Source organism: Falco punctatus (genome assembly GCF_963210335.1).
Source record: "Falco punctatus genome assembly, chromosome: 4".
In the NCBI taxonomy this organism is placed as follows: Eukaryota; Metazoa; Chordata; class Aves; order Falconiformes; family Falconidae; genus Falco; species Falco punctatus.
Window position 1 is genome coordinate 28,739,246 of NC_137583.1, and position 24,208 is coordinate 28,763,453.

Sequence of the window (24,208 nt, forward strand, 5' to 3'; positions counted from 1 at the left end):
AAAAATAAAACCCAAAAAATTCAGATGCAATTTCTCCTGGCCAGGATGTGAAATTGAATTGTTCTTCCTGTGGCTGTGGCTTGTATTGTAAGTGTAAAGAATAATGTGAGTTTACAAAGAAAAAATAAAAAAGAAAAATATTGCCAGGGAAAGGCCTTTTCATAAACTAAGGTGACATAGTTAAATCCACACCTAAAACTGATTTAAAAATATTTATATATGTAATAGACATCTATATGAATTTATTGTTTCCCGTAGCAAGTTTAAGTTTAAAATAAATGTGGGGTGGGAGGGGAAAGGGGAGCTAAAGTCAATGATCTCTGCAGTATGCAAGATGAGTTTTTGAACCCTTTGGTACGTTACCTAGCAGGAAAAGGACACGTCAGCACTCTGCAAATAAAGGCTCCCCCCTTTATTTTTCCTTCAAGAGTACGGAAAACATTGGGTTTATATCTGTAATTTCTTACCTTCAACATTTTTACTGACCATTTGCATCACAAAATTGTTTTTCTCTCTCAGGTGTCTCAGAAGAAACCAACGCACCCTGTTCTCAAAAACAAAGCTATACAACATGTAATCATCCATGGCAAACGTTTCTATTCGATTCTCTCAGCTGAAATTAGTAAGACCAAAAAAGACATTTAAGTTCTGCAGCAGAACTTGTACCAAACTTCTCTGAATTCCTATCTTGGCATACCAAGACCCACTGATTTTGTCTATTACGCTTCAACCTGATCCAATCTCTGTCATGATCTAGCAGTGAGCGAACAAACGGGAGAACACGCACATACAATCTGGATCTCCAATTTTCAGAACACGCAATAGAAGAAAACACCTTTCATATACAACACCGGAAATAATCATATAATGATTTGATACTTAGTAATAGATTTGATTATCTGATCCCTGAAACACATGAAGATGGAAAAGAAAGATGAGACACGAAGGACTTGAAGCACATATCACATCAAGAGCAAGAGAAACAAAAAGGTGCCTATTCCTGCACAGCAGAAAACATGACATGAAGTGACACATACAGGTACATGCACTGCACAAAATGCCTTCATTTAACAATGAAGCCAGACCTCTTAGAGCTGTGGTGCTCGTTGTACCCTCAGATACACAGAGCGGAATTAAAGAACTTCAGTAAAGGTATGGAGGAGCTCCTAAAGCAGCCACATAACCAAAACAGGAGCTGCCCTGTCTCTCACAGCCTACAGAGCAAAGTTCAAGCCATTAAAGTCCTATGAACCAGAGCAGGAATATAATGATTAATCTGGTAACTGCAGGATGGTTGGGGAGAACAGACAGAAGACATCCAACATCAAAAAAGAACAGCAGTAGGCAAAGAACAGGAGCAGTGTTTGTCAAAACAACTGAATGATCAGTATGGAGCATTATGACCACTACCTTTTAAAAGCTAGGTAAGTTGTAGACCCTTCCAGGTGGTTTTATATGGCAACTTAATGGCAAAGAAAAAAAGCCTTTCTACAAAATAAAATACTTCAAAAGGTGACACAAAATAAAATATTCTCTTTGCCCTCCCCCAAAAGCAGCCAAACTGAAAAGCTCAGTGAGATCTTGCATGATCTGCACAGAAGCATAAGACTTGCAGTGAGAATCCTGTGCAGATGGCATTTTTAAAGAACAAGAGGTACTCCCACTAAACTGACAAAATAAAATTCACACCCGCAGACGTCCTTTCCCCCCAATATCACACCATATGCTGCCTACAAGTTTTTACCCTTCCTCAAAACAGATTTCAGAAATTAATAACTTGAGGAGTAGGCTAACTGCCAATGAAATTAAATGCATCCAAATATATTAATATGCACAAATTATTGTTGATGAATTGGCACAGAGCTGTTCCAACAATCCACAACACACAAACCATGCCACATGCTGTTTATGCATATTCCTAGTTTCAGTATATACTGTATCTACCTTCTGTCCACACAAAGCCCAACTCTAGATGCAGACACGAAAGAGCAGAATGGAAGGTCACTGTAAATATAATCCAAAAGCAATCCACAAAAGAACAAAACTGAGATGGAGATTACTGGCCTTGTTGAAAATGTCATGCTCTCTGTAATGACACAGAGTTGATCAGGTTAAAATACAGAGGTAAACCAAAGTTTGTTTCTTTGGGTTGTTTTTTTTTTAAGAGTAAGAAGAAAAACCTTCTCATGCTAAGGGTGCATCTCTGCCCATGACAAGATGATAGGCACATGTTAAAGGCTGTTACACGAGCTAATTCTGAACTTCTTTATCTGGTCTTGATTTAGAGATTATGAAAGTAACTTTGCATTGACTGCATCACTGTCAGTGAAAATATACCCTCCATTTCAAGAAAGGCTTTGGTTTTTAGAGAATCACCGCATGATACTGCCAAAAAAAAATAAAGCTATAGCCTGCAGCTTGGCATCCTGTGGCCAAGAAAACAGGGGACATACCTGCTAACCTCAGGGGTTGCTGTTGCAGAAGGGTGAGGTCTGCTGCTTGTTCTGACAGACACAGAAAGCCAAGCACTCTTAGTACGTCTAGTTTTCTGTAAGCATCCACTGTTCTGGTGATTTTTTTTAAGCTGGTAAAACTTAAAAAACACTAAAGAAATGCCCTGATAAATTTGTTTTAATTTTAAACAAACAAAAAGTACTTCATCTAAACAAAGGTATCTTGCTCAGAGGGCCAGAATCAAACGCTGGCTATATATTGCTGTTGGGTTTTTCTTGATAAGAAAACTCCCATTCCCATAAAAACCTGTTCAAGCAGATAATGACAAGTGACTAACATTTACTGCATTTTTCATGTTAAAAGCCTACTGTTTTGACTGCATATTGAAGTTATAAAATTACTTGGGGAAGAAAGCACAGGAAAAAAATTAACTACTTCTCTCTCTCTAATGGTAAGACAAATACTTGAGTCAGCAAATATTGTACACTTGAAAATTGAATCAGCATCTAGGAGGGGGGAAAAAAAGGCTCTTCTTTGTGCTGCTACCTAGCTGGATCCAAATGATAAAATTTCACCTGAAGAAGTGCAGAACACAATTTTAGAAAAGTCAAATTGAAACACTGTCTGTAAACTAAAAATTATGTGTATTGATCAGGAACAAACATGGATCCCCTTCAAAAAAAAAAAACAAGCCCAGAGGAGGAATATCAGGTTTGAGTTAGAAGTCTGGAACACTATCCAAGTCCTGGATTAAGAACCCTGTCTTCTAAGGAATTTCACATTGTGAACACACACAGTGTATCTTCCTTTGTCTCAAATCCCCAAGAGCCACCTAGAGTTAAAAAATTAAAGTATTTTCTATGCAAGTAATATCATTGGCAATTTTCCTAGACAGGATAACAGAAAAATTCAACCCTGACTGCAATCTGCTTATTTCACATAGAAGTAGTTTTAACTTCGTACAGTCTGCAGGGGTTGTATTTGCGGTAAATATCCCTGGAGATTAGAATTCTAGCTTTAGATACTTTGATGCTTATGTCAACATTTCTTTGTCTGCAATATTTTTTATTATTGCAGCTACACACATGCCGGTACATTGGTGTCTCTCTGCTCTTATTTCCCTGCTAATAAAACATGCAAAACAAACTTTACAGGGAAGAAAAAAAAAAGTCAAACCATTTCACAAACTTTTTTTATGTTCTATGTATGAAAACCCACTACTCCTCAGACAGCAAGTATACCCAAAGGTTCTACTCAGCTTGCTGTTCTGTTTTAAACTACACTGCTCCCACATAAAGCCATGCAAATTTAAACCTTCAAGCAGACCCCTGAACCTAAGAATCTCCTCCAAAACATGTTTAGCACATCACTGCAAAAGCTGTTTCCAAAGCCAACCTACCATCAAGCTCAAGCTTCAAGGTAACTTCTCCACAAAATTGTGTTTCACATTTTGTTAATTTTTACTGGAAACAAAGCAAAGGCATAGGATTTATTCTATACACAGATACTGCTGAAAGAACAATCTCAAAGTATCATTTCTAGGAGCTGCTAAGAATATTCCTGATATACAAAAGTTAGGTCTGGTGGTTTCTTCAATCCATACACACTCCAGAAGATAAACTGAAAAATACTGGGAGGGCCAACAAGGGCCAACACTAACCATGATTTCATTGAATAGATAATTTTATTTTCCAAGCTATCCCACTACTATTGCCTGACACTCCCTGGAGAAAAGATGTTAACTGATTTAGACTTCAACTTGTTAGAGCATTTTAACTTAAAAGCAGGACTAAACCCTTGGGGAAAAAAAAGTTCTTTGTAAAGGGAATCAGTATCCTCCTTTCATTAATCTTGACAAGCTGAAAAACATGCCCTGCAAGTTTCAACTATTCTTCAATCATCAAGCAAAAAGATAGGCAAACATTAGGTACTTGGAAAGAGCTTTTTCTTCCTCTTGGGGAGGAGTGTCTATAAAGGCTGCAAAAGGAAGAGCCATAAACTTTGAGGTTATCCATATACACTACTGCAGGAACCGTTAATGGGCATAAGCCAAAAAGGTAATTTATATTTCAGTCATGCTACTGATTGTTTTTAAAAAACTAAATTGATAAATACAATATAACTGATTTTAGAATCTTAGAAAAAAATATTCACGTAATTATGTAATACTTACTGTAAAAATATTAAACTAAATATGCAGCAATATAGCATCAGGGATCATGTAGTCTAACTTCTCAAAGAATTTCTTCTTCACACAGGATCCTAAAAAGCCTGAAAAGTTTGTTTTCTGTTTAAAACCAACTTCCCGGCTTTACCCTAATTTCAAGCCTTACTAAGGTGACAGTCCAAGACTAGTTCATCTTCGCTGGCTTTGCTATAGCCAAATGGAACTACAGTTCAGATGGTGCGTGACTTGCTGTCAGCAACAGGAGGTTGCCCCTTGCTCCCAGCCACACATCCCATTCACATGCCATCCCCTCCTCACGGCAGCTTTGTGCGTGTCACAACCTTTGTCAGGCTGTTGAGTGCAGCAACACAAAAGAACGTTGCTCTTGCAAAACCTCCACCACCAAGCAGTACGATGTTTTCTGCCAGGTTAATGAACTGAACAGACTCTGCCACCAGCTTGCAGCACAAGAGTGAATGCCCAGGAGAGGGTGGGACCATGTGGTTGGAATAAAGGGGAAGCATACACAAGGGTGAAGGGAAAAAAAAGGATCGTCCCTGACAGAGGAAAGCTGTCTACCTCAGCTGTAGCATGTCTTCACCCTTAGCAGGTATTAAGAGAAAATTATACTGCTAGTTCTTTTGCTTAAAGCACAGCACCAACACGGAAGGAGGGGAGAGGGAATAAAGTCTTCTTGCTTTCATCACAAATGCTTTTTAGAGTTTGGTTCTCTTAATGTTCAGTAAAGAGTAAGCCCCTACAACCATGACATGAAATGAAAACAAACAGGACAACTCATATACTGGAAGTCATCATTCCTTTCTGACAGAGGGCCTAAAATTCAAACAAATATTGAGATAGTAAGAGCAGAACCCCCCTTCCCCTCATTCCTCATCTGGGATGGAATAAGCATTCTGAAGAAGTACTATATCAAATCTGGAATTTCTTTTTGAAAAGTCTTTTGCAGAGAAAAGCTTTATATTTTATACTGCGGAAGAGGTAAACTTCAAAAGTCTAGTAAGACTTTCCAAAAGCAAATCTTTACAAACCTCAGCAAGTAAATCACAGCTTATGTTTTAGAACTCTTAAAAGATTCACACCTCATTTTGCTTAAGATTCCCTGGAAGCTTTGAGAGGAGGGGTTTTTTATTTATTTTTATTATCAGGTTTATCAATTTTAGACCCAGGAAAAAAATACAATTCAGTGCAATGGTCAGAGCTCACGACAAGGTAAAACAGGAACATGGGATCTTCCTGATAGAAGGGTAGCGGGTTTTTATTTTACTAATCTAACCTTTTATGAAACAGTTAATTATGAAGTTAGGTGAAAAAAATTGTCACAGAGGAAACAAGTCACCTGAGCAGTCTCAAAGGTGGTTTTCCTTTCCTTCATCACACAGCAGTCTGAAAAAAATTTAAGAATCAAAGAGACTTCTATTCAAGGTGCATTTTGTGTGGTCATGATTTCAAATACAGAAGTATTACTGCTTACAAATCAGGAACTTTGAAATTTAAGTTACAGCTAAAAATTCGGTGCTGTACTAAACCATGTTTTTCATTCTACTTTACCATCTGAGCTACCTGGAGCAGCGTTCAACCAGAAGCAGTATGCCAGAAAGCTAGTGCCCTCACAAATAACCTGCAAATATTAACGTAGCCCTCAACACCTTCAAGTCAGCACTGCTCCTACAGAAGTGGAACGCTCCTGCGAGCTCATCCAGAGAACGAGAAATATTTTCCAGGCCACTGTTCCTCTTCCCTTGCTACCTTTACAGGGGAGGCTCTGCTGCAATATTTATTCCACTCATGCTGCTCTTTGTCACATCGCACTGCTTAGCACTGCACAGCTGCAAAAACCACCTGCTACTCCCATGTAGCTATTGTTTTTGCCACCTCCCCCACACCTCATATCATTCTTTCTGAAAGGGATTTGCTCAGCCTCCTATAAAGGCTATCCCCTCTGCCTTTTTGCAACACTGCAAATGGGAATCCCAGGTGGCTCCTGCTAATTACCCATGTGCCTTGGGAGTCTAATTCTTCCTATTGTTAATACACCAATCTTTAGCCACAAAGTCACTTCATATGCTAATCAGAGACCAGCTGATCCCACGCTAATACTTCATGTACTCAGCAGAACTGATCTGCTGGGGCTATTAATGATAACAGAGCAAGACAAGCTTTGGAAAATAGTTCCCAAAAGATACTGTATCACTTTCACTTCTAGTCCAGTCCTGTAATAAAAAGATCTGCTTGTGAACTTGGAGCTTGGTCACTACCCTCACTTGCCATGGGCAGCCCCTTCATAGACAAGAGGAGACTGGAAAAATAAGATCTTCCTTTCACACTGCTAGAATCTAATAATTGTTAAGTCTTACCTAATTTTCCATATAAAAGTTCTGGTGTTTATAGGATGCCTGAACCACCAGCTTCAACCCAAAATCAAGATGAGCATTTCTATGAATAGAAAAATTTTTATGAATTGAGTAGTCTAGGCTATGATTCAGTACTGCTGCTGAGAGCAACACACAGTAACTCATGGAATTTCTACTCTCCACTCACCTCCTGCATTCCCCCACAATACGCCATCCCTTCAGCCTGACCTAGTTCACCTGAACCCCACTGAGCCAGCACAATGACAAAGGCAGCATGCTGTAGCACCTGGGGCAAACAAGGTCTGAGAATGCCTTGAGCTGATACCAAAGAACGTATGTTTATGGTTTGAGTAGACTGTACACTCTTCTTGAATGTCTTGAAATACAGAAATTCCATCAACATTTCAAGTCTGCCAGGACATCAGAATATGAAATGCCCCCCAGAAAATCTACACTATGCAAGGATCTGTCACCATGGCTTCTTGCATGCAGATAGCTCAGCGTTTCCACTTGGTTAACTGTGTTCCAAGTCACTTTGAAGATGCTTATGTGCAACATGGGAACAGCCCTTTGTTTATAATATCCCAAAAGGCAGGAATCAGCACAGTTTCTATAGCCTGTAGCACGCCTGACGTAAGTTTTCATTTGAAGAGCAATTTGCTCAATGGCAAAACAGCAGTTCAAGCAAAGTTACCTACTATCTTCTTACTAGCTGGAAAAATATCCATGAGATGAAAACACACACCCTTTTAAAAGAGAACCAAGCAGAATTTATGCATTTTTATAGAGTTTCTGGGTTTGGGGATTTTTGTTTTGGTTTGAGTTTTTTGAGGATATGAACAAGAAGTTCCTTCTTCAATTGCTTTCAAATTGTCACTCAAGTGGAAACATCATTTCATTTTGCTAAATCAAAAGCTAGGAGTTTTGCACAGTATCTCCTCTAATGAACTACCAGTTCAATCCTCCATTATAACATATTCATTTCATGACTGAGTACTCTTCAGATTTAATTTATGGTGCCAATGAAAGACAAAAGATTCTGCAGCTGTATAAAAGTTCAACAGCTCAAAAAGTAGCAGACACATCCAGCTTTTTGAGAAGCATCATGAGATTGCTACAAATCTGGAATAAAAAACCCCCACACTTTATGTACAAAGAAGGTTCTGCCATACAGTAAAACATTCACGTAAATGAGTGTCATGTAAATAGTATAGATGTAATGGGAAACTACAACAAAACATATTTTACCACCTAAGTGTGTTCTACATATAAATAACATCAGGTTTAACGTATTTTGTTATTAGGGCTCAAAATCATATGCAAGCCTTTCACATACAAGTATACCCTTTCAAGGCCGTGCCTGTCCAGGCTTCAGAGTATGCATTGTCCCACCGAGTTCAGTTGTAATACTAATGCACTTGTCTTACACAAACGCTGAAACAGGCATCAGCACAATAACCACTTCAGAAGGTCATCGCAGAGCAGTTAAACATGCCACCTCCCAACCAACAGCCGTGTATCTCTGGAGGCAGGCCAGAGAGCCACAAACCCCCCTGGCCTTCCTCTTAAAACAGCTTTGCAGAGCGCATTTTATACGTAAAAGGCAGCTGGGTATGCTTTAACAGACTCTTTTCTAAACAGAACTCATCAACAGATGTGCAATGCTTATTATAGATGGTTACCAACAACATCTTCATTTTCAGAACCAATAAAACTGGACATTATGCCTATTCTCTGAGCCATTTACCTACCTCAAAAGATAAACTGGATTCACTAATATCTGCTATGGGATTGATAAAAACTTGAAGTCAAAAGAATTGAGTATTAGAAAAAGAGAGAAATGGAAATGTCCAGATAATTGCAGCGTTTCAGCCTACATATAGGCTCTTCACTGATATGAAACTGCAAACAGACAAGTCAACGTGAGGAAAGTGAAGGGAAAAAGACTCTGAAACAGATATATATTTAGCAGCAGGTTAGATGGAGAGAAAAGGCTCAAGGACAATGGCAGGTCTTTTCTTCCTTCAGCTAAAACCCCCAATGTATTTTTGTGAAAGAAAGCTAGTCTTTTGCTTTTAACTGTAGCCCAAAACTGCATTATGTCTCATGGGTGCTTTGATTTTTTTCTCTTTCTAAATCTCAGCACACAGACAGCTCCAGGGCTCAGCAGGAGAAATTCTTAAAAGCATGCCTGCAGAAGTAAAGAGATCAGTCATTCCCTTGTCCCCTGTGTTCCATCAGCGCTCCCCCACCCGTGCAGCGTTGTATGAGATTTCACGCAACCAGACATGTCCTTTTTAAACGGACTGAAAAATTTTAAATCCTTTAAGAGTAGGCATAGCATTCCTTCAAATTGGAAAGGGAAACAGAGAAATGTGCTTCCATTCTTCAGAAAGGTCACATTCACCTTCAAAATTCTATCAAACTTCTGTTTTGGCCCTGCGCAGTTACAAGTCATTTCTAACAGCCTTTACAAAACACACTGGAGTTTCATACAACACAAAATCCCGGTGTGAACATGATGCAAGCAATCTTTGCCTAGTTATTTTTTCCTAGGCTGCCTGAAGTTTCTAAAGACCAGATGTTTTTCCAACTGTCTTTCCTGTTCCACTATTGCAAATGCATAGGCCCCTTCTTTAGTATTACCATTCCATACACATTTCAACTTACTACAGCTTACTCTGTGCTTCTCGGTCCATTTTTCCAAATAAATACACACAGATTTTGGATTAAATATGACTTAATGTATTAGAAACATTACATTACAAATTTTTAGCAACAATGTTCGGTGTCTTTTGACAAGAGTGAATGTGCTGAAAGCATGACGCATTCTCATAAAACAGCAAGTAGCTTAAAAATAGGAAAAAACTTTTTAAACAGTTTCCTGCTTCCAGTGTCTATAGCTATATCTTCAACCTTATACTGTCACCATTAAAACAGTGTGCATTTAACAGTATAGGAAAATGCCCAATAATCTTGATCAGAGCATGTCAGGAAGCCAGTTTTAACTCCCTACTCCCCCAACCTAAAGACAGCAGAAAAAAAAATTGGAAAATGATGTTCATTTCCATTACCCTTATGCAAATACTCTCCAGCCATCAGTAGATATGCCTGCATTTCAGAGAGTTCTTTGCTCCAGACTACTGAACTCTAAACATTAAACATTTGATATGCATTTCAAAACTGCTATTTGACACACGCTGGTGAACGTATTACATCTTTTCAGAGTCAATATGAAATTGAACAGACCCCATCTAGACTTTAGAATATGAAGCAGAAAGACATCAATGTACTCATTCTGTCAGCTAAGAACAGATTTACCAACAGACTGCTACAGTTAGGGATACATCCCAACTACAGGATTTCCCTTCATACACCTGCATGGGATCTCTCATGACAACTTGAGTAGAGCTAACGTGATCAATTTCTGTTAAAAGTCTTTCAAGGCATATTGTAAAAAAAAAAAAAAATAAAAATTGTTTTGTAGCTGTTACACAAATAAATCTTCATCAGTACCTGAACCGACAGAGCAGATATCCTTCTACAGTGAGAAAAAGGCAGTATAAAATAAACTTATTTTGTTTTCCTAATGGTTAAGGCAATCCACTACAATTACCTCAGCGTAAAAATATTTATGGAAAAACAACATAATTTTGAACATACAAGTGGCTGAGAATCAACTTCGGAAAGAATTTCTAGAACTTACCTATGGTGCAGTTTGTGGTTATTTTTCTCCGCTTGGGGTTGTGTCGTAGCAACTCTAACTCTCGTTTGGTTGGCTCCCATGTTGAATACTTCTCTCCAATGCCTAAGCAGATGAAAAGAAAGTTTCAGGAAGTTGTTTAGTAAAAGGATTAAAAACTCTGTCCAAATAAAAATTTTCAACATGCTGTCCATTAGGTTAGATTCAATCTATGTACAACTACAAGAGACTGATTTCCTTCTACCTCTCCCCCAAAAAATATTGTTCAGAAAGAAATCAACCCATCTTCCAACAAGTAAGAACTAAAGGAAGAAAAGCACTACTTATAAAAAAATACCGAGCCCAAATAGATTTTTCCATTACTGGATTATACTCCTCCTTTCAGTTAAAAGAAATTCCAGCACAGGAATAAATCCACTATTACTCAAAACTGCATTTCTTTGTGCTCAGGGGAGGTCAAATGACAGAACCACCATATGATTTTAGAAGAAGATACAGGATAACCAAGAAACGTCATTACCAAACTTTGACAAGTTATGAAATAAACCAAAACTGACCCAACATAATGGACAGATACATGCTTGGTCTTTACAGGTAAACAGCAGAATACAGTAATTCAAAATACTAAACAGTTACTACGTGTCTTAGGATATACCATTACAGAGCATGACCTCTCCTTATAGCCACTGATGTAGGATTGGGCAGTAGCAAGTTCTAATACTTCAAATTCACTTTACTGCCAGTATCTAACATTACCTAAAAATGCAATTAGTAGTAGGTTTAGACACAACCCTCCCCACACTGACCAACCGGCCAACTCTCCAGATACTTAACTACCCTTTCTCATGAGCTGCAGCTAAAATCTGCCATTACTCTCTTTAAACATCAACACTGTATTTCCAATACACTTCTGTTCAAAGGAAAGCGCAGTAGAAATAAGTCAGGTAAGCAGTACAGAGAATAGGTCTGAAGTAAGCACAGAGTTGTGTTCAGCGTAAATCTGATACAAGAAAAACACAGCAGTGGAGACCCATGTGCTGACCAGCGAAGTACTGCTGCAGCATTCTATGTAGCACAGAGAAATTACTATGCAAGGTCAATTACAGTGAGTCACAAAAGCATCTTGGCATTAAAAATAAAGAATAACAAGATGACAAGCAATCTATTCTAAAACTGAGGATTAAAGTCAATTAAGAGTTATTTTTCACGGAACGCATGGAGCAGAAACAGTGCTGTGCTACAGAAAATAAATTATAAATCATACATATGAAAAGAAGGAGAGTAGAAAATACAGCTAGAGGCTTACACATTCTGCATAATATACATTAAATTTTAATAGCTCTTTGATCTTCATTTTCAGAAATTGCTATGCTTGTCAGAAGCTACCCACCCAAAAATATTCAATTCATAGTTACTACTGACCCTCCAAGGTTCTAGTAATAAAAGGTCTCATCTTCAGATTCTTGAGGACTAGAAAATCCTTATTTACAAGGATGCACCCATCTCTCACTTTGACCCAACAACAGATTTATGCAAGAAGTGTAAGAAAGAATACCAGAATCATATAATCCCTTTCCTTTATCCAAGGTTCAGCATCAAGCTACACACCCAGGAAAACAGAAAAGGAAACTAATTACTGTGTAACAGATTGATGAGATAAAACAGCTGCAATGCTTTGAATACACTATACAGTATGCATAGGCAAACGAATGAAGCAACTTCAGAGATGCACATATGGACAGTTCACATATGACAGAACATTGGCTTGCAACAAGTTTCATATTAGATGTCTTCAGCAACCCTTTCCATATTTGTAATACTCCCTCAGGAATTTATATAAATCAGTTTGAAAAAAGCTCAAAATAATTTTGAGCACCGTGTTAGTACCAGCTATTGCACTGGCCAGCTGTAAACTTGAACTCGTGCATTTGGTTCGCTGTAGTTTCAACACAGCCAAACAGAGTCAGTATAATCTGATAACAGGATTAAATCTCATAACAAATAAAAACTTGGATATGTTGACATCCTGGTTTAAATCAAATATAAGAAAATTCACACCTGGAAACACATGTGTGCTCAACTTTAGGCATGCAATAGTTCCATATATGTTAGCAGGACTGTTCATATATATTTATATATATCTATATATAATTATATAGCTTAAATGCTTATAGAGAATGGGGACCAAAGCATTTCACAAGAGCAACTCTTCAAGTGAAGTTAAAGATGACAGACAGGATTACTTTGCAGGATTCTGGGTGGATCAAATATTGTTCAATTAAAAAGAAATGAAACCAAACAGAAAACTATGTACAGCTAATGCCACAACAAACACAGAGCAAAACAGACAGAAAACTTTCTTACACAAGTCTTTCATTAGAAAGAGCACGTGTTAAGTGAGAAACAGAAATTAAAAAGTGTTCTGTTCCAGCTATATAATTTAACAAGAATATTGAGGTTTTATTACTCTTGAAATTATGGGAAAAAGCAAGAACCGTTCATTAGGAATGGTTCAATGTTTAGAAGGTTTTTTTTTTAAAAAAAAAAAAAACCAAAACACACAAAGAAGGAAAAAGGTTTAATAAAGATTTAATAACATCCACAAACATGCCAAAAACTCCAATATAAACTACCTTAAACAAGTATTTGCAAAACATGCACAGGTTACCATTTACAATTAAAGGAAAGTAGCGTTATAGGGTGAAAATTTATCATTTTAAAAATGACGATATAGAAGAGTCAGAGATTCAAGTCAGCATGTGAAATCTCCATCCAAGAATTAATTTTATTAGTTAAAATATACAAACTGTCATTTTTAAGAGACTTTATCAGGGACATATGGACGAGTGAAGGAAAAGGCAATGGAAGGCTCTAGTTTATAAACATCACAATTTTGCAAGTAATCATTAATATAGCTCGTTTACTTAGCTATACTTCATCCCCTCCCCCAAAATCCAAACTTTAATTAGAATGAAGGGCTCTGTATTCTCACCTCCCTCGTTATTAAAGAATATTCAATACCAAAGGGGGGAAAAAAAAAAAAGGCAGAGTTGCAACTTGTTCAGAGTTACATCATATAACCCTGAACTACAGCTGGACATGGGAACTCATTACACTAAGAGTTAATATTGCAAGAGTATGAAATGAATCTCATGATATTTGGGGTTTTTCTTAAAGTTCTTTCTCCAGGCATCATGTTGTTATGTGAGCATCTATTAAAGTATATACGAATATCCTTCAAGCACTGTGGATAGACGTTGTGTAACATTCACACTTCAATTTTTAAGCCAATCTCAGTTTTTGTGGACTGGATTCAGTTCTTAAGTTCTTTAAGTTGGCAACATTATCTGAGGTAAACTCACTCTGTCATAGAAATATAATACCAAGACACTGAGAGTTTGGGGTTTGTACTATTCCTGACATTCAGTTTGGAAGAAGAAGGGTTCAACCCCTCTTTACACTTTATGTTCTTTCAGATAACCTGAGTCACTATGGGAAGGAGGCGACGGATTTAAACAATGGAGAAAGACTGAAAACAACCCAACATAATTCTCCATTATTTCTCCCACAATTCTCCCTTTCTCATTCCTTAGATTAATCTGTGGAGAAACACACAAGGTTTCATGATAAGCCATAAAACAAAAGATCCTATGCCGTGACTTTAAAAGACAAAATGTCTATACTGTGTACTCCAGTAATTTAAAGTGTATTGTTGTCTATTCCTTCATTTTATATCTTCAGTGGTCATTACAGATTTGTTCTCCAGGGTCAGAAGATGCAATGTGCATTCATGCAAATGCATTCATATATTTAATATGCCATTCATTAGTCAGTTAGCCAGTACAGAGGTGGTTTTCTGCCTGGCAGTTCCTCTCACTGATTCTTCCCTTCACCACCCAAGTCTGGTCCAAGATGACAAGATGTACAATCTCGTGGCTGTAATTATCTTCTAATATTACCTATAGCAGCCTGATGTCCACTAGAGAACAAACTGGCTGCATCTCAGTCTAAAAGGCACAAATACATCATTTGCTAAGGACAACATTAAAACATTGCTCTTTGAACATATATATTCAGAAGTAAGGAACTGTGGGGCTGCCTTCTTCCGTAGCGTCACAAAGAAGCGTTATGTTGTCTGTTGATTGGTTTAGGGCCCAAAACAACACAGTTTAAGAAGGCTTTGAAGGAGTTTTCAGAAAAGGTGCATAGCCTAAGTGGAAGGTTTAAAAACATGTTCCCATTTTGTCTTGCTTTGAAAACTAGTGTTTTGTGCTAAAGCATTTTAAGCTGTATTTTCTTTTTCTAGGACTCACTGGCATCTCGCTATCCTCCTATCCTGAGACACAACTCCCTCAAAATGGGGAACAAGCAGAAAGTAGAATGGAATCTGTAGTAGGAATGCAGTAAAAGCAGCTATACTTTTGATATGCCATCAGAAAAGCTCTAGTTAATATGATGTTAGCTGCTATTTTTAAAATTGGAAATTAGGTTAAGAATGGTTTGAAGTCGTATCAGCCCTCACTATGGCTGTCACATTGAAACAGGATGCCATGGATTCAGTAAGAGACATTACTAGACAGAAGTTATCTGTTTTCAAATACAGACTTTCCCACTTTAAGAAAACATACCCCCTCCTAGAGGCCACTGGAAATGGAAGATGACAAGCCTTTTTTAAGTGATGCTTTAAAACTACTCAGTTTAAGATAACTGCTACTTCCTTTCCTTTAAAAAAAAAAAAAAAAAAAAAAAAAAAAAAGAGGAGAAAAGGTTTATTTTGGAGTAGTTCTATCAAGGAAAGGGTATATGAAATCAAGTCTGCTGTCATTATTCAATCATTGGAACATATCCAAACAAGAGGAAAACAATTTGCACGATAAAACTGGCATTCTTAACTGTGATTCATGTCTAAAATGGCAGGATAATCAGCAAAGGGACGCTTGTTAGTGAAGTGCGTCGCCAGCCCACGCCTCTTACCTGTCATTGTACACTGGTAGTGAGAAACCACTGTTGGGGTGAAGGCTAAAAAAGAAAAAATTAGGGAAAGCAAACTGAATAAAACAAATGTGTGTACATATATTTGTGTGTAAATATTTCTACATAGATACTGTGAGTGTACCATGAAAGCACAGGTGTGTAAGCAAGCTGGCACGTTCTATTAAAAAAAAAAAATCATCACACACAAGGGTGGCATTTCATGTGAGGGGAACAGATTTATTGCCTATATCACGTAAATAAGCCTAAAGGAGCAGACTGCTACATTGTCTACCTAATACAGATCTGACTCTCATATTATGCCAGTATTGCAGGATTACTGTTAGATTTTTTTAATACTTTTTGCAATTAAAAATAAAGTATTTTTGCTACATTTAGGTGTGGCGCACATGTTAAACTAGAAGTCTAACTCCTGGAAAATAATAGCTAGAGATCTCTCTCCCATGGCCTGCACTACTATCCCCTTACCGGTTTTTGCCGTTGACAAATGGGAGGGACAGGTATGATTAAAAACAGAAACAAGAAATTCAGGCAGGAAAACCAAACCTTGTAATTTCCAAGCTTTTCGTTGTTCTTCTTTGGCAATTTGTTCCATGTCTTTGTCGTATATGTAATCTTGACACATAAAGCAGTATATACCCCCATACAAAAGGTCTATGGCTGCAAAACAGAAGGGAAGTTGGGGAGGAGGAAAAAAAGATGTGAGTTCATAAACTAGAAGACATTTTAAAGCAGGCTTCCAAGTCAGGCACTCTTTCTTCTCAGGTTCCACAAAACGTAAAATTTGTACCTTAGAATCTGGAGGGTGATGGGGTGAGGTGGGTGGGGAAGAGAGAAAAAAAAATAAACGCAGAAATCTTTCCAGTTACAGTAAGAGTTACTCAATTGCTTCTGGCACAGCAAGAAAAGTGTGCAAGGCAACAAAGCATTAGCTGCCTTCAAGTTGTTTGTAATTCACAATATACCTTTCAAAGACATAAGTAACCAAAAGGCGTAATTACAGTGATTGACTACAACACATGCAGAACTAGTACTGTACACTTTGATATGTAAGTTTGAATTGTCTTTTTCTAAGACCAACAATTTCTATTCAAAGTCATTAAAATAATTAGAAAGCACCTATTTAAAATCCAAACTAAAGCTCAAACAGAAGACAGCAGCAAAAACTCAAAAGAATCTTGTCCAGGGGAATGGTTTTCCAGAGTAGTTAATTCCACAGGTTGTATGTGTCTCAATTTCTTGTTTCACACGCCCTTTTAGAATGGAGGTATGAACACTGACCAATGTTAAAAGTATTTTTCTTACACAATCTAAACAAAAGAAAGCCAAGAAATAAAATAAATTAGCTAACTGGAAAACGACGTTTTGTTTCAACACATACTGAGGAAGAAGTAAGTGCAAACTAATAGCAAAATGCTGATTTTCAGTACAGAGATATGGAAAAAAGCCACAAAGGAAAGTGTAAAAAGAAAGAAAGAAAAAAAAAGACACATTCAGTGGGCACTAACAAATTCTTAGCCAGCTACTGAAATACAATCCGCACCTAGCAGACAGCTGAGGAAACACATCAACATTCTCCATCAGGAGTATATCCTCCATTTCTTTTATTTCCAAATTCCTCTTATTTCCAGATAAATAGCATTATTTTAATAATCTCACTACAGTGGAAACTTGTTATAAACAAAGGAAACTATTACCACATTAGGTGGCCTGCAAGAAACAGCACTGAATTTCTCTGAAGTCACAAGCCACATGCCACGCAGCAGGAATTCTGCTGTCGGTCCCGTCAGTGGGCCAGGGCTTGCGGTTAAAGTGTCTTGGTAAGCTTGGTAAAGTTTCTTTCTAACCATGTTTTATCCCACCCTTCACAGCCTTTACCCATCTCACAACCTGCTACACCTCTCCTTTAGTCCTGGACACCCTTTTTTTTCCTCCTCCTCCTCTTTCAAAAAATCACTTTTTCAATGATTACATCAAATTGTTTGTTACTTCTAATACATAATAAAGGGAACAATTAATTTAAACCAGTTTGCCTAATGTCTATTGGCTGTCATCTTGCTGATGTGCCTCATCCTTTTGTTTTGTCTATTGGGACCACCAACAGTTTGTGGAAGAGGACACTGATCGCTTGCGTTACCTGGTATAATGTCCCAACAGCAGAATTTTCAGCCTGGTGCCTGCAAGACTTAATAAAACTCCTCTAGCAGAATATCATGAAAGCGGATAAGAAGCTTAGCTGTGGTGGAGATCAGTAACACAACACTGTGCAACTGGGGTGTGTATGTGTAATATCACAAGCTACGGAGTATTAGAACATTTCTCTGTTATCTATTGTACTACCAGTTATTCCCAGGTTTCAACAAAGAATTGCTAAACAGCCGAAGTATTGGTCTCAAAACATGAAAAACCAAATATTGTTCTCCATATACATTTTTTTAATAGATCCCACAAACAGCCTCCCTCCCCTCCAAGTAACAGGACAGGGCTGGCAGCATATTAAACAAACAGGACTCTGTGAGCACTAACACTTTCAATCCACCATCAGAACCAGCTGGCACACGTTGTGCTCAGAGGATTCCTTACTTTTCTCAGCTTTCCGGATTTACACACATGAGTGATGAAGTAGAGGTGTCAAGATCAAAACGAACAAGAGACCGCCTTACACAAACCACCTGTTCAGAGCAGAATGAATTTCTGGTGTAAAGAATCAGAAAGTTGAAACAGAAACACTGGCAGAGTGAAACCCGCAATTGTCCAGCGCCTGATTAAGGGCTCTTGAGGAAACCTCCTCTCTCCAGCATACTTAGGTGAACAATGCTGCTGTATATATGCCAACACTTTCAATGTCCTTAAAAAGATTGCAATAGGTTTTGGACAAATTACCTCAAGCAGCAGTGACACGGCAGCCGTACCGGCCAGTCATGGCAGGAGGATGGGCAGGGGGTGTTTCTCTGCACAGCCAGAACATGGACACTCTGTTGCAGGATCCTCAGAAGAGAGCCCACCAGGGTCATTCCTAAGTTAAATCTTTCAAATTGGTATGGTTTGAATTTTTCCCTTGTAATAATATACTTCAACTTTCTTATTCTGGTCATCTTGAGGTGAAAAGGACTGTTTTCTCTAGGGCGAAATACAAAATATCTGCTACTATGTCTCCCTGGTGAGCCACGGCGCCCGCAGGGCTGGTGTGCAGGCCCCGATGGAAGAACCGCTGAAGGGACCTTCTCACTGACAGAAGTTCTTCTAAAGCAAGCAATTCTTTAGCCCTAACTGAAGTTACACCATACGAAAGGAACAAAGTCCATATAAAACTTCCTCCCTCAGAAGATTTTTTTTTTTTTTTGGCGGGGGGCAGGGACAGGATGCATTCACCTCCTCATTAGCCACAGGCTAAAATATCTCTTTATTATTATTAAACTGGCTGTGAAGTTCTACCCCAAACTGAAACACCTGACCAGAAAATTCAGTAAGAAACACTATGACAGCCAAGTACGAGAATACACGTGTAACAGATCTCACCTTTTATATTAGTATTTTGGATCACAAAACAGGAACAGGCCTCAAATTCATGAAAGTTTTGGGAACTACTACCCTAGAAACAATGCCTTGATGTTTCAGATTAATCCGCTGCCAACCCTGCCGTGAGGGCCCATGTTCCTCATGACTAACATCTCTTTCAGGATGCTCCTCCAGACGGGCTGATGCTGATACTCCCACCTCCCAGTACCTGCTCTTCCGAACACTACCTCTGCACCTCTCGGGAGGGATGGGGTATAAAATCAGTGTACTTTTGAGTTTTATCGTAATACACACAGATAATTGATTACACTGGAAAAATAAAAGATATATTGAGTGGAAACATACTTTTTTTTCTTTCATAGGGAAGAATCAGAAGAAATTTAAGAGAACCATAATGTCATCTTGTTAAATGTGAACATTTAAATGTTCATAAAACATAAAATGTTAAATCTAGTTTCTCATTTCAGGAGTTCAAAATACCTACTTGTGGATCATAGGCAGAGTAATTTAAAAATGAAAAGGCATCTTGGAATGTAATTGCTTTGCTTTTATATCTTCTATGCTAATAACAGGCTACCTTATTCTGAAGTCATATCTCCTCGTACCCCTTCCTATACAAAATTCTAAGCAGCTGCAATGCAAAAAAGTCAAAAGAGATCTCATGTTTCATTTAAAAATAAAGCTATCAGCCTGGAGAAACAACGAGGCATCACAGAAGATCACGTGGGAATGACAGCGACTTTATCTACTGGTGCAAGTGACAGTAAGTTTCGGAAAACAACAGCTCAAGGGTGAAAGTTTAAACTCAGGCAGTAAAAGGTCTTCAAACTCTCCATCTGGGAACCAAGTGAAGTGTTTTGTTTAAAACCCCAGTGCTTTACTTTGCCAAATATATCCACTGACGTCCTTGTGAAAATGTTAAGAGACCAGAGATGATGGGAACATATCAAAAATATGTAAGAAAGCAGGGAAATGTGCCACATCCAGAGTGTGAACATGCATGTCTCATCCAGTGAAGGAACTCGTATGTTCAGTTTTTGGAGGATCCAGGTGAAGAGAACTAACATTGCTTAGCTGAAAATGGGATACTTCACCCTCATAAGCGACAGCCTTCCATCAGATATGACATATTTGTGAATCACGTTTTGGTGATTCACCATCTTCCTTGGAACACTGGTTGTGTTCAAGTAGAACAAAACACATGCAGCAACTCCGAATTCATGTCAATTTTACCTGTATTGAACTTAATTCCACTCTGAATTGCTTCAACTCAATCGTGGCATGTTATCAACCTGAAATCAACACACACTCATATTCTATGCAAGTCACCTACATTTTGCTCAACTTCTGGAACAAAGGAGAATAAATCGGTAGTTTTTTTAGATAGTATTCTAAGTCACAAGTCCTAAGTAAGTACATACTTCCTAATTTCTCACCTTAAGTGTTAATCATTAAACTAGTTTTGAATAATAGTATCAAATTCACAAGAAGTGATCTGCTAGCTCTCCACTTGTTCTTGTATCTGACATATTAGAACAAAACAAACCTGATTGCTTTCCTCCTGTTTTCCTAGAACCTGCATCACAGGTCAGAATTCCTAAACTAGTAAGATATTAAGATCTACTAATACAAGTAAGAAAATCTTACTAATCCCAATAAGAAACAAAAAAACGCCAAACAGCAACATCACCCCCCCAAAATCCCAGAACATAAACCACACCCAAAACATACAAAAAATCCAACCCCAAAACCAAAAGAGAAGCCAAAACACACTAGCAGACTCATCTGATGCATCAATCAACTTACATATTTGAGTTTTTGCCAGGAACTAGTGAGCAGACACATTAAAGGCTATTCATTCTTTTTCCTGATCCTCTCAATCTGTATAAAAATGATCATAGCCTTAACTCTTTTAGTCACAGATATACTTTAAAAAAAAAAAAAAAAAAAAAAGAGAGAGAGAAAAAAAGGCTAGTTTTGCTAAATGGTGCTTCAACCTAGCTTCCACTCCATTGAGAATTGCAGGCACTTACTTTTAGGGGAAAAAACCCCAAAACTCAAGTTCCTTTTGTGTAGAGGAATAAAGCTGGGTTAATGAACTGACAATATACAGCAGTGGTTGGCTTCAGGGGCGGTGGGTTGGCCAACGTAGGTAAGGTGCAGCTGTGGCTGGTTCTGTTACTTGGTTGGGCAAATTGAAGGTGTCTCCACTTGTAGAACAAATGGGCAACTACAAGGATGTTAAGAAGTTTTTCAGGACACAATGATGTAAAGACCTTGTTGCAGCTGGCTAGTTTGGATAGTGCTGTGACACTTTTTGTTGCCAAAAATGTAGCATCAGATACCCCATCTTTTAATACACATTTAAAATTATGGCCACAGCTAAGCATTATGCTTTCCTCTCACAATCAGTATTTAAGAGAAAGGGTATTTTCTTCTCCTAATACTTGAGCTAAAACCCTTCTACTCTTTAAATACTTCTTGTTCTTTATTTAAACCAGCAGCCAACAGGTCAATGTTTTTGTGGGTTATGCTCTAAAATCTCCAAGATGCTTCTTGGTCCCATAAAAATCCATAATTTTAATGTTTAAAGGGACTGATTTACCTGCTACTGCAACATAGCAAGTACCCAATACCACCCCACAAACCACTTAAAACTAGGAGCCGAACGGCCAGCCTCTACGCTGTACACTTGCCTCTGATGGTCTAAGTGTCACCCTGCATGTGCATGTGACTTCAAGCCAGGAAAGATAAGACGAAGGAAAAAGTGTCCTAGTAACCCTAAGGAATCTAGATACCAAAAACATTTTTAGCTGTTAATTGAGAGGAACGACGGGCTGTCAAAGTGTTTTATGTTAATTTATTATGAGCAGAGTATTAACTCCAGCTCCTTGACCTCATTCAGATATACATATCATACACACACCCCTCATGCATGCACACACACAGTATACTACAGAGGAGTCTGCAGCCTGCCTATACTTAAGTTGCCCTGCACTTCCTATTATGTATTTTACCTATTGTCAGTCTTCTCCCTGCCCTTCTCCGACCCTACAACCTTCAACACGTCCCCTGTTTGCAGCAAACCTTTGAAAACCAAAAAGAATGAAATCCTCCTGCCTAAAGCACCTTTTCTTGATCCCACAGAATATTATTCAGGTTTAAAGGAGAGAAATTGTTAAACACTCCCTACTTAATCACGCTGGCTTTTTTTCAGAAATTTGGGGGCAGAATCCCCAAATCACAGCCACCACGTTTTGTGCTGCTCCATGTAAGATATGATACAAACTGCTTATGCTCATCTGCATATTTTCATCTGATCAACAATAGAGACTTACTTTTTTAAATTAAAGCAGTAGTAAGATTCAGAACTGCAAAGAAGTTAGTAGTTGGGTCTGAGGCAAGCAGATGCACACAGAGCTGGCAATATGCACGTTAATATTCAGGAGGTTGGCTTTCTGAGGGCTAAGAACATTCCACGTGTACAGAGAACTCTTCAGGAGTCATTTCTCTCCTAAGAGGAGCTTTTGAGAGTGAGCTTGCAGGAGCTTATCACCACCTGAACTTTACCAGAGTGGCTCCTAGCAGAAGACAATTGCGATGAACAAATGCCTGCTGACTTCTTATGAGTTCAGTCTGGCTCAAAGTTTGAGCTAAGCTACAACAATACCATGCTGGAATGTGCATCGCATAAGCAAGTGAGAATTTGCCTGCAATACTTTGCACAGTGCATTCTAGAACAGCAGGTATCTGTCACAGCTATAAGGAATATTGGAGATTCAAAGCCATACCCTATGGCTGACCTGTATATCCAAAGTGTTTTCTTCCTTCTCCTCCACTTCCAATCAATGATTCTCTGGTTGACATCACAAGGACATCATGTTGAAGTACAAATAGTTTGTACTTTCTACTATTAAATTTCATCTCACTTCTATGACTGTAGTCAATGAGGTTATTTAATTCTTATCACAGGACTACCTAGCCCTCCTCAGCATAAGCAACGCCTCTGAACTTTGTAACCGTCATGAATTTCAAACACAGACATAATTTCTTCTCTTCGATTACTAGAAAATAGCAGTAAACTAAGACTGGTTCTGCTAGGGAAGGCCATGCATCCTGCACACTCTGCTTTCAGTTTATTCATCACCAGTCTCCCTTTATCCTGTTTCACAGAGACTACAATTCTTACATTAATCCCCGTCACTTCTACCTCAAGTAATAATTTCCAAGGGGGCAAAATGTCAAATTCTTCACTTGATCTAGACAGATTATATCCACCGTATTTCCTTCTTCTAAGAAAATCAGTTATATTATCAAAAAGATGTATCAGTCTGACCTGATCCATCTCTGACAGAACTATAAACCACTGTATGCTGTTTTCCATTTGCCTTCATCTCCTTAACAGGATTTTTTAACCATCACCAAGCAAAACGTCAGAATTCATCAAATCAAGAGGCTGGTAAAATGCCCAGATAACCTTTTCTACACCTTTCTGAGCCTAGATGCAAAAGAAAAAACCAAACTGCTACTCCAGTACTGCAACAGACCGTGCTGGGAACTGTTTTAATTGCCCCTTTCACACAGAGTATAAGAAAAGTTTCAGCTGGTTACAGAAGAACTCAAGTCTACTGTCATCATGCAGAATTAATGCTACAGTTGACACCTTCCAACTCAAATCAAAATTAAACAACTTTCAATGTCGCTCCTTTAGGTAAGTGTTGTATTTCTACACATTAAATTTCAACAGAAAGGTATGCATTAACAGCAGTAACCAGATTTTTTCCTTTGACCAACTTCAAGTATAGAAACCAGCTTTTTGTCATGTTTCCTCTGAATCAGATGAAAAAAAAATTAGTTATTTGTTTTCTAGGGGAAGTAGAAGCTTTTTGAATTCTTCCAAAAATCCTCAACTTAATCTATGAGCATTATATTATGGTCACCCACCCAGTTCCTCTCACGACAAATGTATTTATTGGACTGAACCTTACGTCAGCATATACT

At 38.2% G+C, this 24,208-nt stretch overlaps 1 protein-coding gene across 3 annotated transcripts in view; it reads right to left on the reverse strand.

Annotated features, from left to right (window-relative positions):
- The window catches only part of USP22 (ubiquitin specific peptidase 22), a 111,567-nt gene that overhangs the window by 40,065 nt on the left and 47,294 nt on the right, over window positions 1-24,208 (reverse strand). For 2 of the 3 annotated variants that reach the window (XM_080385966.1, XM_080385968.1), the window contains exons 3-5: window positions 16,235-16,348; window positions 15,671-15,715; window positions 10,700-10,801 (exon numbers count right to left, since the gene is read on the reverse strand). In XM_080385966.1, coding sequence (XP_080242092.1) covers window positions 10,700-10,801; window positions 15,671-15,715; window positions 16,235-16,348 — 261 coding nt within the window. The remainder of the gene's footprint in view (window positions 1-10,699; window positions 10,802-15,670; window positions 15,716-16,234; window positions 16,349-24,208) is intronic. The other variant, XM_080385967.1, reaches the window with a different exon arrangement.